The sequence below is a fragment of the Anopheles merus genome, chromosome 2R (assembly GCF_017562075.2).
Source record: "Anopheles merus strain MAF chromosome 2R, AmerM5.1, whole genome shotgun sequence".
In the NCBI taxonomy this organism is placed as follows: Eukaryota; Metazoa; Arthropoda; class Insecta; order Diptera; family Culicidae; genus Anopheles; species Anopheles merus.
In genome coordinates, this window is record NC_054082.1 from 46,452,814 (window position 1) to 46,470,192 (window position 17,379).

The following is a 17,379-nucleotide window of genomic DNA, read 5'->3' on the forward strand; positions in this document are numbered from 1 at the left end:
TGTGTTAAATAAGATTGATTTTTGTTATTTCTTGCCGTACACTAACCTTGATTAGATTTGGAAATCACGTAAAGTTCATGTTTGGGTAATTAATTTGGAATATTAGTCGTCCACTTTATTTATAATTGTGTTTTTATTTAGTGCTAATTGATTGAACATTGCAGTGATGTACATCACTGCTGTTTCTCAACACAAAATTCACATGTTTGGAATTTTGAACATGAATCTAGTTTTTTATGACATAGGTGAAAAAGTATTGAAAATATTAAATATTGAACAATCAAGACCTTACCAGTCTTTCGATCTCACGTTCTTAAGATCTCATAATCCTTACTAGACCAAGCGTCACACTTCACCGATAATTTGGTCAAAATAACTTTTTTTTAATACAAACTATCTAGTCCATCAGCTATTGCTAGTACAAGGTCAGCCTCAACTAACACGCGCTAGGGCGAGAATAATAATCTAGCGACTACTAGAAATTGTTGAATTGTTTATTTTTATTTTTTTCACGTGCAAACGTTACTTGTAAATGAATGATGCCACTACATGAATATGATCTTCTATTTGACGTTTGATAAACCGACCTGATCACCAATAATTTGATCCATTTTTGTTTCACAACAAAGGGGAATTGATTGTTATTCGGTCAGTTCGATTAAAGTAGACGTGTGAAAGATTACATTAACATGGTAATTTGTACAATTTTTACTCACTTAATGAGTAAATGAAATATTAGGACACATGTAAAGAAAACCCATCTGCCACATACAAAGACCACACAATAAAAAATAACAAAAATATTAATCAAAACGCCGAATCATCTTAAGCATCATTGAAAACGTATAAAAGCAACGCTTAACCGATTTTCTCCCGTACGTGACCTCCAAAACGTCTCACTTCCATTTACTTTGACCTGTCCATCAAAAGCACGCGCCACCGCGCCCGACGGGGGGGGGGGGGGGATACATTCGCAGGTGCATGCAAAACGGTGTGGCTCGCCCCATGCAGTGGGTTGCAGGGCTCCGAATGTGAACCAACACAATTTCCGCTTCTGCTCATCATGGCTGGTGTACAGCCTGTGCAGGGGGGCATACACTGAAATTAAAACCACCAACCCGCTTGCTCAACCTTGGCCATGGATATTCGGCTGTCAGTTCAAGTTTTCCTTTACAACCTTTGGCTGTGCTGACCGCAGAGGAAGGGAAAGTTGTTTCCATCCTTTTGTGGCCGGACGAAGCAGATGCTGATGAAGACGAGCTGCCAAAAATGTAATCATCAACCAACATCAATCGATCAGCAGCAGCATCATCGTTGCACTGAACTTTGCACTCAACCTGTTCAAGTACGATCGATACAATCGTCAGTGGGGAAGCTGGTGCTCGCAACGATCTTAATGGGCAGCGGTAGAGAAAAGGTAGCGAGGAGAAGGAACCAGCCACAAAAATCGACAACCGATCGAGGCCATGGGAATTGGGGATGCCGCAAGGGGCGTGTATGCTGTGTGGTCCATATATTTCGTGGCGCAGTACAGTTTGCAGGAAATTCCTTTTGGCTCACACTTTGAAATTGGGTTACACGAGCGTTTGTTTGTTTCGGCAACTATTGATGAGACGAGAAAAGTGTGAAGCATAGTAGTGAGGGAGATTTTCCCCATCTGCGAGCGGTTGCACTGAGATGCTGCAGTTGTGCAACTCATCACAAGCTCACCAAGTTGATCGCCGCTAGTGAGCAGCAAAGGCAATGCGGAAAACTCAGCGATCAACTATCGAAAACAATGTGAAAGACATCATAACTGCATTGAATCATTTTTATAATTTAAATTAAATTCTCTAATTTTATTGTTCTAAACATTTTAGCTGTAAAGCTGCAAACAAGTTTTAAAATTCAAAATAGTTCGCATGAAACGTCAATGGCCACTATCGCTCAACCATGCTTTACCGGAGTGAGAAGTTTGATTATGTTCGTTTGCAAACCATGAGAAGATTAACAGACTTCACCTAAATACCCCAAAGCATTGGCAGCAGCATGGCGGCGCGGTCGCCACCGAAGTAGTAATAACAGAGTGTGGAAGCGTTACCGAGCAATTATAACTGTACACTCATCACTGGGCCGAGGCCAGCCATTTTCGGGACCAAATCAGACCCACCAGCTCCCGGCTCTACCGGGGGGAAAACGAAGATATGGGGGGAGGAGTGCTATCGGTGGGTGCCAGCTCTTCGATAAAATAATAAAAACTAGATATCGAAGAGCATCATGCACTGCTGGGGTAAGCTGAAAATAAACAACACTCTGCCCGCAAAGAAAATATCGTCCGACGTGAAAAGATTTTCAATCGGAAAAGCACAAAAGCACACACAATTTCCTTGGGTTGGGATTGTTTTGTTTTAAGAGCAAATTAATATTTGGACACTCATGGTGGCCCGTGAAAACCAGAACAGCAAAAGAAGTTTATCTGCACCATCCATTGTGTATTTTAGCACAACTTTCACAGAATGAAGTTTTTAAAAAAGATTGTACAATGTATACAAAGTTTTAAAGTCTTCAAATTATTGTAGTGTTTTCAAGCACAGGCGGTCCCCGAGATACACGATTAATGGGGACCGTAAACGCCCGCAAAATACCACGTATCTCGAATTTCTGCATAAGTCGAATTTCGTGATTTCCACCCTAAATATAACTTATTTTCGTGTATTTTTGCAAGCAGGGCATGGTTTTAGCCACTTAATTAATTATTTGATATGATTCTGACTGAGTTTAACAGTTTGAAATAGTTTTAAACATTCGATCAAAAGCGAAATTGTTTGGTATTTGACAATTGATGTGTCAAATCAGTACAATTTGCTCAAAGGACTGTCAAATTTAGAAAACCGCGTACCTCCGAATCTGCGTTTAAGAGGTACCGTGTATCTCGGGGACTACCTGTATTCGTTATTCTAATCCTTCAACTATTTTTCCAATAAAATCCTCTCCAATGCCATGTAGAAAGAAAACATGCAATTTAGAGTAATAAATAATTGAAAATGAATCGCAACTAATTAATATTTGAAATTTTTGAAATGTAAATGATTCGAGAGTATCACATAGAGTGATCATTTCACAAATAGAGCTTACAATGCAACAATTGCTATTCGGCAGGAGTTGTTGGTCTTTGTATTGTATGTGTATGGTATGCTCTTGAATCTTCATTGCTTACCATCGAGCATTTTTCACATCCCGAATCATTTGTTTTATATTGTTCCTGATGTTCTTATGTTAAATTATATCACTAAATGTTTTAAAAAGGTAAGGATCGAATGAAACAACCACAACACTGTCTCGCCCAATGACATATCTTACATGAAATCGGAGTTAAGATGAAAAACGCCTATTAAACTATAATAAACCCTACAATGCCCAGATAGTAAAGTAATATTGCATGAAATTTGGTCATAAAAATACGCTAGGATCTACGCGCAAAATTGGGAATTAAATTGTGAAACTGTCGAGCGACATCTATGAAATTCACAAATTTTATGAAAACTATAGAGCGTTAAATGTATATCGTACAATATTTAATAATTCCAATTGTTCTCGAATATTAGAATGATGTTAATTTTTCTATGGACTGAGCACACATTTCACAAGAATGTTATCGTTTAATGTCCTCATTAAAAAAATATCAAACATTCGCAACAGTTATAAAAATTTGTACAATTTTTAAAAGTAAAAATTGTCTACATTTACACGAAGCGAATTTAAAGTGAAAAATATAGAATTTTAATGTTTTATTTCATTTCTAAATTAATACACTGTCAACGTTCATGCATAGCATATACACAACAAAAAAAATCAAGTAAAGAACTAAGAAAAAGTAGAAACAGGACGTCTGCGTTATTTATATCACCCCACACCATGAGATCTGGCTAACGATTTTGTTGCATACCTCCCAAAAGCAACCAGTCCGTCAATATTAATTTGCCCATCTTGACCCATTTATTAATCGATTCCAGCATTCTCAAAATGATGCTACCCACAGATTAGCTACGGTTGGATATTTAATTCTTCCGCTGATAACAGCTGTTGCGCATTAGCACACAATAACAAAAAAAACTCCTTCCTGTAGCAAACTCACCGCGACTGCCAAACCTCAACGACCGAAGTAAGTCATTAATGATTGGATGGGTTTAACTTTTCTTTTTTTTTTTATTAAATTAACGGCATTAGCTTAAATTTGCACACTCTTCTGCTAACCGCGGAGCAGCTGTGCGATTTATGCTTCTGTGCAAACGGCGAAACTGCTGACCAAATTCGGTGGTCTTTTATCTCTGCGTGCGCTAGCGTTGGAGCTTTTGGGGGTTTTCAGCATCATTAGAAAACAAATGATTTCCCCGTTATATTTTGTGCTGTCCAATTGGATTAGCCTTAACCCTGGGCGAGCATTACTCGCTCATGTTAAGGGTGCATACATTATCGTAATCCGTTGAGTCAAATCATTTGTAGTTTTTTTTTTTTGTAAATTTATAGCAATCTTCCCTTTGGAAAGGTTCACAAGGTACGGGTAGTATTAAAATCAATTACGGGAGAGCTTTTCCTACCTTCTGCAAAATCAATTATGCAATAATTATAGCAATGGGGGATAACGTCCGATGCTTTTCTGACAAAAATTGTACATTTCGCAAGCGCTACGCTCACTACCAGCGTCAATAGATCCGTTATTAGACATCGACTCGAGTGGCGGCAAGCAAAGTGTGTTGCACAAGCGCACATCCTTTCGGGGGTGTAGCACACACAGATCGTTGAAATCGGCGAATTTTCTTCTTATTTCGCAAAATACAACAAGCCATTATTAGCCCCGCCCCACACACGCCAGGTAAAGGCCATGCGGTCATGCCCGCCTGTGTACCGACGGAGGACGAATTAATTTTGCTCTCACAGGCAACAAACAACATTCCAACCGATTTCACACATGTGTGCAATTAATGAAATCATTTTGATTTCAGTACGAAGAATTTGGTCAATTTGGTGGGTTAAAAAAAACTTTGCACAATCACATAATCAAAATCGTTACTCCTACCCATATATATACTCAACTTTTCAAACGAGAAGTAGCAAGTGCTGATGAATCGAAACGAAACGACTAATTGGATGCATTTGTAATCATGAAAAAGAAACAAATGCCAACCACATTATCTTCATCACGTACAAGCGCAAACGACGCAAGAGTCATTTATCGCTTTTATTTGGGTAAAAGAAAACAGGGGCGAAAAATGATAATTCCTTCAATACCCAATAATACCTTTCTCCATGGTCTTATAGCAATGTTCACGTAATTTGTGTCCTCCTTTGGTGGAAATTGTAATTAGATTCGCGAATGGTATACAAACTAGAGACATCAAAGAAAAATCATGAAAACAACTGCGATTTTTGTTGTTTGTGTAGATGCATTACTACGTAAGATTCTCGAAAAAGCAGTGAAATTTTCTTTCCATTTTCCTCTAAAAATAGAAATTGATGCTATAGCACCAGCTTATACACATCCGAATGATCAAACTGCGCTTTTCTGTCAACAATCCCATATTGTCTAGTGGTTAGGATATCCGGCTCTCACCCGGAAGGCCCGGGTTCGATTCCCGGTATGGGAATAATGCTTTGTTTTAAAGAATATTTCTCCTATAGCTTTTTTTATATTAAAAAAATCGTATAAAATCTTTCCCCGAGTTCCGCAAATCGAATAATAATGCGTTCTGGAGACATTTCACGTATCACAAATTGTTCTTTTCACCTAAGTCGAATATCACGGTTTTCAGCCAAAATATTGTTTATAAATGGCCATTTTTGATGAAATGAAGTGTTTTTATGCATTAAATTATAAATTTAATACAATGCGTTTAGAAGATTAGATTATTTATGTCTTTTTGGCGATTTCAACCTGTCGAATGTTTACAATTTATAATACAATACAATTTAATAATTTTTTTTTTTGCATTTGACAATTGTTGCAGAAAATTGTACTGATTTGACATATAAACTGTCAAAATTAAATATTCGCGCAACTAGAATCCGTCTAACTCGGGGAAAGACTGTACAATAAAATATAACAGTTTTAAATACGACTCTATTTTAACAAACAAATAATATTCACAGTCCTGATTTGCATTGTTTGTTTTCTTCCGCCTTCCGTCTGATGTTTATCAGAATCTAATCCTGCACACATTATTGCAGGTTGTTAGTGTGTAAATTATTAGCAACCAGCACAGCCGATCCCTAATTACCGTATCCAACTAATTGAAACCCATATAAATATGCAGCTCGAATGTTTTACTGCGAACCAAATCAGATGCACACCATATGCAACTCTGGTTTATTATTTCTCCATCGGAGGGTGAAGGAAATTGATGAAGGTTTTTTTTATAGGTTTACAACAAACCCACAACGCACGTCCCGAATTAAAGTACCTGAAGCGAAGCAAAATAGCATAACGCAAATCCGCGATCAAAAAACAATTCAATGTCAAATGTAACGATCCGTTGTGCACAAATCGGCGGAAGCCCCTTCCATAATGAGTGGGTTAGATAAAGAAGGTCTTTATCGGACAATAAGATGGTCGAAGATGGTTACGGTACGGTAGTGCACAATGGTGTGTACGGCTTTGTACAAAATGGCAATTTGAAGCGATTAGCTTTAACACGATATTTTACCTACTAAAGCTTGCTCAAACCACGAAGTACGACACAATGATGGGTACTATTTTTTTCAAACGCTTTTGGGGTTTAAAGTTGTAAACTCATTGTCACCGACTTGGGGATGCAATTTTGCAAACGAAAGAAGATACCTCACCCTAGATTTGCTTCCCTGTGCCGCGGTCGAGGGGTGGATTAAGTCGAAACAGAAGACACCCACTTTTTGATAAGCTGCTAATGGAGCTGTGGTTTGGCATTCGTTCGTCACACAAGACCTTCGCAGAAATAGATTAGACTTGTGAATGCAAAAAGAGTATTTAAAACCCCTAGAAAAACATCACTTAAAGTAAAAACATCGATGTCGGCATGGAATTGTGTTGGTTCCACTGTACTTCAAACGGATAAAATAATTATTTTTGATGATCTACATAAGATTCAATTGGCGCTTCTGTTGCGTTAATTATGCTATCGATCGTTTTCAATCGATCGATGTGAACCGCCCTCAGGTTTGTAAAGGTTCCATTAAAAATACAAAAAAAAACCACACCCAATAAAAAAGGACCACCCCGGACCATTCGCATTATTACACACGCCACAGTAAGAAAAGCAGTACCGTACAACGGGAACACTACTTCTTGTTCGAAATTAGCCCGCAAGCGGCATGCAAAGTACATTTTCGCCACAAACTTTAACGTGTGCGTTGTTTGGTGAATTTCGCTCTCCTTTTACCGTTCCACCGACAGGTTCACGTGCTCTAGTTTTGAGCGTCAATTTTCCCGCTCGCCCAGCATGCCGCGCTTGTTGTAGCAAAGCCAACAGACCCAACCGACAGCCTGTTATGTGCCGACTGATCGACACACGTAAGAAACGTCACGTATAGGCAAAAGGAGATACACAAATTTGAAACGAAAACATCACACTTGTTCCGCATTCCACCTTGTGGAACCGATGTGCAAACTGTTTGGATTCATGCGTTCTACGTGTACATAATACTCACCGTGATGTGTGCCGCCAAGCAGCTGGTGATGCAATTGTGGTGCAGGAGATATGATGATCATTTTGCTGTTGCATCGCGTGATCGGTCATCTCGAGCAGCATATGAACTAGACCCACACGTAATTACTCCCTCGCCAACTGTTATCACACCGTTCGATGTACACTTTGGGAGGATTTTTAATAATTATTCACAGCAATTTCGGCATTTCGAGCGCAAATTAACCCGGTTCATCGATCGCGATCAATTCATTTTCCACGTTTATTTCCTTTTCAACTAGCCACAACCTCCCGGCTGCAGAAGAACTTCAGTATGCATAACTCAACAATGGTAAAAAAAACACTGATGCACCTACTTTAAAATATCCCACTGCCAGGCTATCGACTGCACCTCGGGTTTGTACCGTTGATGAGGCTCTGAAATAGAATGTAAAAATAGAATTGAAAGTTTTGAGAAAATCAATCATATCTTCCGCCGTTGGCAAATTCACTTATCACACTCACTTATCAAGGAGTACCGCTGGGAGTCCTGAGCTTTCACAAGATCCGCCGGTGTCAAAATCGTCGCTGGAACATCACCGATCGCGGCCGCATCGCCGCCACTGCCGATGATCGGCGGCATTCCTGGCACGATCATTTCCGGCACCCAAATAGCATCCAGCGAGTAGCGAATCAGCTGAAACAGTGCACCATATTCTTGCTGCAGCTTGTGCGCCTCGTCATCGTAGCATAGTTCCATCGCCACCTGGCAAATGGAGCGTACGTGTCGCTGTCGCTCGACTCCGCACACACGCACCACCAGCGAGTGTAGTGCATCGATCAGGGCGATATCCTCGAACGGGTTGCCTTCCTTTAGGTTTAGCAGCTTCCGTTCGTGCTTGCGACGATTTTTGCTGGAACGATGCGACTTTCTAATGGGTAGACGGAATAATTTAAAGCGTTAATAAACCACGGTTTAGTTGAACGGAATGTTTCAACATCACTTCATACCCTGAACGACCAGATGTGCCCGTGTGACGCGATGAAGCGATGGTGGAGCTATCGGAGTAGAGATCACAATCACCACAGTCTCCATCCCCATCGTCAAGATCGCCAGCTGCTGCGGCAACCGATTGTTTCCGGATTCGGTCCTCCCGCACCGTTGCTAGCCGGTCTTTTTGGCGCAGAAATTGTTCCTTTTCTGAGCAGAGTGTTTCGATCAGTGTAGTTAAATATTCTCCCACATTACTCCGAACCGTCTCGTGCAGTTCGGGTTCGGTGGCTAGCAAAAGTGCTCGCTCGTAACGATGATCCTTCACCAGACACTCAATCGCAAGCCGTGCATCCTTCAGATGATCGTGGGCGATCGTGGCTGCTGCATCATATTCTCCGGCTTCCAGCAAACCCGGCACAAGGGATCGCAGCACGGCTTCCACCGCCACCGAAGAGCCGGTAGATAATCGTACAACGCGTCGCCAATCCAGTGCATGGCGTGCGGAAGAGATGGCCTGCTGCAGATCTCCGGCCCGTTCGTACATCAAACTAGCGTCCGCATGTTTGCTACCCTTTCGCAGATAATCACCATACACTGCGCAAACTCGACGGTAGTGGTCCTGATTCGCACTATCCTTGTAGCAGCGCAGAGCGACCCCATACAGCTGGTGGGTCGTGATCAGCTCCAGTGCCTCCCGAAACCAGTCCTCGTCCGTCTCGTACTGGGCAATGTGTTCAAGCGCACGATTGTAACGCTTCAGGTGGCAATCGATGCGATACTTTCGATAGTTTTCCTCCATCCGCTTCAGCTCGTTCAGGAAGGGAAGATACTCCTTCGGATCTTTCTGCGACTTGGTCGCTACAAACAGGACGAGCCCGAAATCGTACATGCCCAGCGCCACGTCGTACAGTACGTTCACCTCGACCAGATAAAGCAGATAGCGTAACGCTTCCTCTGCAGCCTCGGGCGATTGCTGTTGCTGTTTCAAGGTCCATATGAGTGCCAGTGCGTTTTCCAGTTGTCCCTGCTTTACGTGACAGGTGATTTTTGGAAGCGTTAGCACGGTCGGCTCCGAATCCATCGCTGCGAGCAAACGGTCACAGCAAAAACGCACCTTTTCCGCAATGGAGTAACCGTCCGGCAGCGAACCACCACCGGTGCCGCGGTCGAGATAGTTACTTTCGTACATTTTACACGCATCCTCGTTTGCCAGATCCGATATGAAAAGGTTCAACCAGTTCACGTTCGTTATCTGCCGCAGGAAGTGACTCGCCAGATGCTGCAGAAAGCGGGCCGGATCGTGATCGACGAGCAGGTTCAAATTGATACGCTCCTTGCGCATAATATCGAACGCTTCGTAGTACTCGAGAGCGTCCAGATGTTTTGCAATCAGACAGAGCGATAGCACGCGTGGATTGATCGCTTCCAGATTGCCACGCGGTAGCTGAAAAATGGTCCGCGAAGCTCTAGCCACAACCGCCACCAGCTTCGAGCCACGTTCGACCCTTCGCTCGCCGATGATCGGATCACGGCCGGGTGCCACAACCGCTGCACCGAGTGCAATGAATTTAAGCTCCGAAATAGTGGTGCAAAGTAGGTAACTGTCGGTAAGCAGAGCAGAGGTTATGTCTGACGCGAGAAGACTTCCGTCACGGTACAGGTGACGACGGTTCTGCGCCAGTGCGTACACTGACCGCTCGGGACGGTTGCGATCGACAAACAGTTGTTCGCAAAATACCGGTAAAACGCTGTGATTGCGTGAGCTTGTTTCCAATGCACCATCCTGCTGTCCGGTAAATCCTTTCACCTCCATTACGTGGCCAGATAGCAGCTCAACAACAATACTATCCACTCCGGACGATTCAATGCAACCGATATCCTCCCTATTTTCCATCTCCATGTGCCATACTTTCTTCAAGCCGGGGACGTCATTGTGCTTTGCAATGGAAAAAACACCGCAACGTAGTTGACTGTGATCCATCACGAAACTATCCGCGTTCAACCAAAGGTAGTGAAGTCCGCAGTGGTGCTGTTGGGGAAAATCTTCGTTGAACATTTTTAGCTGTTCTGGTGAAATCTTCAGCAAAACAGTAACACCAGATAATATGGATCTACCCGCTGTCTTGGTAAATACAGCATCGTACAAAATGATTTCACCACGGGAATCCACGGTAAAGAAGGCGTTTGAGCTTATGTCCTGCCCTAATGCTTCGCTACGTCCGGCTGTACGAATGAACCCGGTCGCATTGATGGGATGCTCTTGCTCCAGCGTATAGCCACACATGGGCGGCGGTATAACGGCCTGCCGGAAACCGGTCAACAGCAGTCGCTTGCCATCGATCACCGCTACCATCGCTTGATCTTCTTCCGAAAGGCCCACGGAACGATCCACTCGGAAATCGAACCGGATGCACTCATAAACGCATAGGTCAGATGAAAACAAATGGAGAGTTTTGCCGGCCGTGTGACGCTGATCCCACTGCAGTCCAGTTAGCGCGGTACCAGGCGGGTAGGTCAAGCTTTGCTTCAAGTACCAATGATAGTTTCCGATCACGTACAGCAACACGCCGGCAGTTCCTTTCTCCCCATCCACCCAATGCACGGCGAGCACGTCCGAGTCCGCACTCCAGTGAAGCGACTGTACGCTTTGACCGGCGCGAGGGTTCAACGTCAGCGGAATCTCCCGGTGTCGCAGCCCATTCTTCTCGAACAACGCTACAACATACTGATCTTTAAGTTCCTGCGGGATCGCTATCCAATTGCCCGACGGGCGCCAGGCAAGCGAACCCTCCAGCCCGTGGCACTTTTCCGACGTGTACTGCAAAGCGCCCTCCTTGTTGAACACTTTGAAAGCTCGCTGCCCAAACGGTGCCAGGTAGCCGACCGCAAAGTATTCTCCATCCGCACGCCAGCTGATGTTTACGGTCGCGTCCAGCTGTCGCTCCGTAACCGTTGTGTCCGGCTCGCTGGACGTGGTGCCCTTCTTTGCGGCAGCCTTTCCCTCCGATCCGTGAAATTGAGTTTCCTTCTTGCCCCAGCCCACACTCATGAACTGTCGATCGCCGAACGTGTCGTCCTTCAGCTGTACCTCGTTGATCGGCTCGAACTCGCTCCCGATCATGGTGACAACGTTCAGCTCGCCGTCCACAAACACGACTAGCTCCTGGTCCGGGCTCCACTGCATCGCCCTGATGCCGTGCTTGCAGTGCGTGACTTCTTCCACCACTCCCGTCTCCAGCTTGCAGGACCACACGTTTCCACTTGATGACGCACAGCAAAGCTCGTCGGACAGGGCCAGATGTTCCAGCGCTATGATGTTCTCGTATCCGTCGGATTGCGACAGCAGCGGTTCGCAGAACGGATGCTCCCGGTCAACGAACAGCGGGCAGCAGTACACACCACTGTCCTGCACGAAGTAAAACTTGTGGTCCGTGTTTTGATCGATCGCAAAACCGAACCGAACTGAACGGAGCGCATTTTCCGATAGGTCGAAGCGAGAGTGTGACACACGGTACAGGTTCCTCATTGTGCGGCTGCAGTAGTTATATTAGCATCGAAATTTTTAAGGATTCTGCAAGAAACGCACAATTGAATAATGTTTGCACAGTGAACACGTTTTTTTTTGTTACCTTGTTTACAAATGATTTCCACTGCGCCGTGCGGCAGTTTGACACAATCCCTTCAGAAACGTTTTTCCACTGTCTAGCTGTCTTGTAAACAGTGGAATACAGTGACGGCAATAAATATAAGCAACTATTGTGTGCATAATTCATTTATTAATGACAACAACAAAAACATTTCGCTTGATTAATTTCTAAAGTCTAGTAAGATTCCTTTCAATTTTCGAATTTCTTCGGTATTCCTCTGACATCGATGCATTATTATTTTAAAAATCTTTTTCTTCTAAACCCCTTCAGGAACGTAGCACTATTCAGTGGGATTGATTGGGCAGTGTCAAAACAGATCTGTTCAACACAAGCAAAATTAGGCCTGATAATGGAAGCATAGGACTAAAGTCACAAAAAAGTCAATATTAGCGCTGGCAAAGTAAAAATACCAGCTGGAAGTGAAAAATACGCCACTCTTGGCACGCAATTGCGTACGTGGATTAGCCAAAGACTGCAGTTAAGCACATTTTCTTCCCTGCAAACCGCCAAAGAGTGAAACGGGGTGCAACGATGAACGTAATTCGTGCGATACAGACGTACATCGATAAAATGATTACCGATGCCGGACCGGGCATGAAGATACTCATGATGGACCGGGAGACGGTAAGCAGCTGGAAAGTGTTTTTCTAAATTCTATTCAATTGTCGTCACACGGTTCACTACGCCCGCAGATAAGCATCGTATCGATGGCATTCGCCCAATCGGAGATGCTGCAAAAGGAAGTGTTTCTGTTCGAGCGGCTCGACTCGGTACGGTCCAATGAGAAGCTAAAGTATCTCAAGTGTATCGTCTTCATACGACCCACCAAAGATAACATCTTCATGCTGCAGCAAGAGCTGCAGAGTCCAAAGTTCGGCTCTTACTACATCTGTAAGTATGCGTCGTGCCTCCCCATGCAGAACGAAACTGATAAGCTTTGTCCGGGTGGCCCCAGATTTCAGCAACATTATACCACGGACAGACATAAAAATCCTGGCGGAGAGTGACGAGGGTGAATCGGTGCAGGACTTTAAGGAAATCTACGCCGACTACCTGCCGGTCAATCCGAACCTGTTCTCGCTGCACATTCCGACCTGTCTGCAGGCACTCAGCTGGAACCCGGAGGCGCTCGAGCGCTCGACCCAGGGCCTGGTCAGTGTGTTGCTATCGTTCAAGTTCCGGCCCGCCATCCGCTATCGGGCCGGTTCGACGGCTGCCCAAACGCTAGCCAAAAAGGTGCACGAAACGATCAACAAGGAAACGGCGCTGTTTAGCTTCCGGCCACCGGAGGACGGTGCGGCACCGCCGCTGCTGCTCATATTGGACCGACGCGATGACCCCATCACGCCACTGCTCAACCAGTGGACGTATCAGGCGATGGTGCACGAGCTGCTCTCAATCAACAAGCAGCGCGTCGACCTGTCTCGCGTGACCGGCGTGCCGAAGGACCTGAAGGAAGTGGTTCTATCGACGGAACAGGACGAATTTTACGCGAATAACCTATACGCTAACTTTGGCGAGATTGCGACCACGATCAAGGTGCTGATGGACGAGTTTCAGAAGAAGGCGAACGATCAGCGCAAGATCGAGAGCATCGCCGATATGAAGAACTTTGTCGAGACGTACCCACAGTTCCGCAAAATGTCCGGCACCGTCACGAAGCATCTCGTGCTGATTAGCGAACTGTCGGTGCAGGTGGGTCAGCAGCAGCTGTTTGAGGTGTCGGAGCTGGAGCAAGAAATCGCCTGCCGGGCTGACCACTCCACGCAACTGCAGCGCGTGAAACGGCTCGTTTCGGAGGGAAAGATAAGTGCGGCCAACGCGCTGCGGCTCGTGCTGCTGTACGCGATGCGATACGAGCGGCACGCAAACTGTGACACCTCCGGGTTGCTCAAGCTGCTGCAGGATCGAGGCGGCCGGTCGCATATTGTACCGCGTATGCTCGAGTACATCAGTACCGTGGCCCGACAGGAGCTGTTCAATACGGTTAAAATAACGGATGCCGTCAAGCTGACGCGCAATCTAATCAAGGAGCTGAAGGGCGTGGAAAATGTGTACGCCCAGCACGAGTGTGTGCTGAAGGGTACGCTGGAAGAGGTGATCAAGGGAAGACCGCTCGATGCGCAGTACCCGATCATGGGCAATGAGGTACCGTTCCGGAGGCCACCGGCCGAGGTGATTGTTTTTATCGTCGGTGGAGCGACGTACGAGGAAGCGCTGGCCGTTCATCGGTACAATCAGGAGGGCTACCGGATCGTGCTCGGCGGCACCACGATCCACAACTCAGAGTCCTTCATCGAGGAGGTACTTGCTGCTACGACGGGGGTGCCATTTAAACATTCACGCTCGTTGCAACAGTTCCACCATGCACCTGCCGGGACGGCTTAAAGCGGTAGGGGTGGAGCGGCAGAAGTAACGGGTTCAGTCTATCCTTTTTAACAGAACGCCGTGAGATTAAGAAGTTCGTATCTAAACCATCATCGTTAACTCCATTCCTTACACTTTTACACGCTGTTGTTGGTGAACTTCCCGACTGTCCCGACGGTGTTGTGCGTGAGTGTGTGTGCGCGCGCGTGTCAGACTATATGTATCGCGCTAGCTTATTTATTTGGGTCAAGGAGCGCCATTAGATAAAGATTATACTATTATAATATAAAACATCAAATAAAGTACACGGCAGTTAAGTGTAATAACGCATGGTGTAACACGCTTTATGATAAGCTTCATCACTCGACGGCGCACTCGATGGCCAATTTGGTATTGGTGGTCTTGTTCACAAACTTCAGCTAGGATGCATTACGTGATCTAAGCGACCGACTACCTGGTTAACGCATGAAAGCATTCGGCTAAGTTTCCGAGTTTCTGAGCGTACAACGGAATCTCCGCCCCGCGAATATAAGGGCTTCCGGAGCACAACAGCGGCAGTGTGTCTATATTAACTTTACTTAATTATCATCATCGTCATAGTCTCCAGGGTCGTCATAGTGTAGGAAATCACCGTGACTTCTATCACTAGGCAGCTGCAAACAAAAAAGAAACAAGTTACGGTATTATGTATTTCTCACTGTTCACAAGGACACGGTTTAAACTAGTGTTGGGTTTTATAAATCTTTCGGTGAGATTCATTCATATTAATCTTCAGTGATGGCTGATTCGAATCTCGAATCGACTCTTCAGAAATTCATGAATCTTCAAAGATGCATGGATCTCTAAAGATTCGTGAATATCCTTCAAATATTCATGAATCTATTACATTCATAAATCCTTTAAAATCCATATATCCTCAGGGAGTCATGAAACTATAAAAATATTCAATTTGCGCGATCCCGCCTAATACCATGCGCCTCATGGGTTCAAGTCTCCCCGTAGCAAAAAAAAAACTATCCGAATGCTTGGTACTTGCCAAGAAGTCTCGAAATCCTTAATAGGCTGGCATGATCACGTAGGTTGTTACGCCAAGAAGAAGAATAATGAAAAGCTCAAGCTCTATGAATCCTTGGAGATTTGTGAATCTCTTGAAATTTATAAATCCCTAGAGATTCGTGAATATTTCAAGATTCTAGAAGATCTTTCGAGATTCATGAATCTTTGAAAATTAATGAATTTTTGTAATCGAGATTCAGAATCATTGAATCATTTCAAAGATTCCTCCAGATTCATGAATCTGGATCAGATTTACCCAACACTAGTTTGAACGTTGCACTCACCGTTAAAATACCATTTAGAACTGCATATCCTAGCATTGCCACGGTGGCCACTAATCCTGACAGAATGTAACGCTTTCGCCTTTCCTTCGGACCATCGTCCGGGTCTTGCTGCTGACCGGTGTGAAAGGTTGTATCATTCCCACTCTTCTCCGAGCGCTCGCCACCGCTGGCCGAGGATGATGAGGAAGTGTCGTTCGGGCTTCCCGTGCTGGAACCCTTCTGCTGACCGTTGCCAGCATGTCCGGATGCGGTAAAACTATTAAAGCCTTCCTTCGCAAAGTACGTCGCCGTCGTTCGATCGACGAACTGCATTAGCTTCGGACATTGGCGGATGTGGTTCTGCAGTACATTGTTTGGAAGGGTAAGCTTCAGCAAAACCGATAGATACCCGTACAGTAAAGCATCCACTTCCGTCGGCCGGTCACCGGTAAACCAACGGCTCTCCTCCAGCCTGGCAGCTACCCAGTTTAGGCAGGTTTTGGCGTTGTGTTGGAACTGCGGAAGAAACATCGGCTTGTGTTAATTATCGCATATAATTGTTACGCTTGCGCGGTGTAACCCATTCACCTCAGCTACGTCGTGAAATTCGATCGAATCCTCTAACGAAAACCCAACCAACGATTGCGTGATATCGTTCGTGCGCAGCACGTACTTTCGCGGGCAGTAGAAATTGAACGGAATTGGAATGCGCTTCGCATACACCGTGCGCGTGGTGTCGACGTTCTTCGGATCGCCCCACAGCATGTACATGAAGTAGGGGTGCAAATTCTCCTGCACATACTGCATGTACCCGTTGATCTGTGTAGCGTGCTGGCTACTTTCGTCTGCCACGTTTTCCGCCCTGGCCGTCGCGGTCGGAGGCCCTATCCCGGCCGCTACCAGATGCTCAACGATCCGTCCATATCCGGCGATCTTCTTGCCATCCGCTATCATGTACGGCAGCATGCCGTTGGGCGAGCTGAAGGGATTCCCATTAAAGTTGACCGTTACTTTCGCGCCGGCAAATTTCAGATATGCCTGCACACATGGGAAGGGGCAAAGCCGGTTAGAATGCAAAAGCGAATGCAAGCGGCCGGTCATGTTTCGTAAGCAATTTGCCGCACAATGCTTACCAGCAGTCGACTACATTCGTAGTCAATGGATGGAAGTCCCCACTCGCCACGGTACACAAATATTTCCATTTCTCACTAGCTTTAGAGCGCTCACCACCAGCTGCTGTGTATTTTACCCGCTTACCAGTCCTTATTTTCCCGTGCGGTTTACCGTCCTGCAGAAATGTGTGTTTACGCGTTGTGCAACTCACACCTTTCGAGCGAGCCATTCCCGAAGGGGTTTCTGTTTCGGCTGTCATCTAGGCGCTGTCAAATTTGCTGTCAAACAATGCTAGGAAAAAAGGA

At 45.1% G+C, this 17,379-nt stretch overlaps 4 protein-coding genes and 1 non-coding gene across 6 annotated transcripts in view; 2 read left to right on the forward strand and 3 right to left on the reverse strand.

The window, feature by feature from the left end:
• Positions 1 to 7,811, reverse strand: part of LOC121590777 (serine-rich adhesin for platelets) — a 53,717-nt gene extending 45,906 nt beyond the window's left edge. Inside the window, exon 1 of the mRNA XM_041910763.1 lies at positions 7,660 to 7,811. The gene's annotated coding sequence lies outside the window, so the exon portion shown is untranslated. The remainder of the gene's footprint in view (positions 1 to 7,659) is intronic.
• Positions 5,553 to 5,624, forward strand: Trnae-cuc. The gene has a single exon. It is a non-coding gene; the product is annotated as a tRNA-Glu (tRNA).
• Positions 7,812 to 7,905: 94 nt separating the features above from the next.
• On the reverse strand, positions 7,906 to 12,333 carry LOC121590779 (putative elongator complex protein 1). 2 transcript variants are annotated; one of them, XM_041910766.1, is made up of 4 exons: positions 12,258 to 12,333; positions 8,646 to 12,199; positions 8,160 to 8,566; positions 7,906 to 8,072 (listed from the first exon to the last, which is right to left on the reverse strand). In XM_041910766.1, exons 2-4 carry the CDS (start codon positions 12,152 to 12,154, stop codon positions 8,008 to 8,010), a joined length of 3,981 nt encoding a protein of 1,326 aa, XP_041766700.1. In that variant the 5' UTR covers positions 12,155 to 12,199; positions 12,258 to 12,333; the 3' UTR covers positions 7,906 to 8,007. The 2 variants fall into 2 exon arrangements, with proteins under 2 accessions (XP_041766700.1, XP_041766699.1); XM_041910765.1 differs by lacking the exon at positions 12,258 to 12,333 and having other exon boundaries at positions 8,646 to 12,246.
• A 263-nt stretch (positions 12,334 to 12,596) lies between these two features.
• LOC121588983 (vacuolar protein sorting-associated protein 45) lies at positions 12,597 to 14,965 on the forward strand. Its single transcript, XM_041907484.1, has 3 exons — positions 12,597 to 12,899; positions 12,968 to 13,166; positions 13,231 to 14,965. Exons 1-3 carry the CDS (start codon positions 12,807 to 12,809, stop codon positions 14,661 to 14,663), a joined length of 1,725 nt encoding a protein of 574 aa, XP_041763418.1. The 5' UTR covers positions 12,597 to 12,806; the 3' UTR covers positions 14,664 to 14,965.
• Positions 14,951 to 17,338, reverse strand: LOC121588984 (metaxin-1 homolog). Its single transcript, XM_041907485.1, has 4 exons — positions 17,095 to 17,338; positions 16,550 to 16,999; positions 15,983 to 16,477; positions 14,951 to 15,295 (listed from the first exon to the last, which is right to left on the reverse strand). The coding sequence occupies exons 1-4, from the start codon at positions 17,161 to 17,163 to the stop codon at positions 15,221 to 15,223; spliced, it is 1,089 nt and encodes a 362-aa protein (XP_041763419.1). The 5' UTR covers positions 17,164 to 17,338; the 3' UTR covers positions 14,951 to 15,220.
• Positions 17,339 to 17,379: the final 41 nt, after the last annotated feature.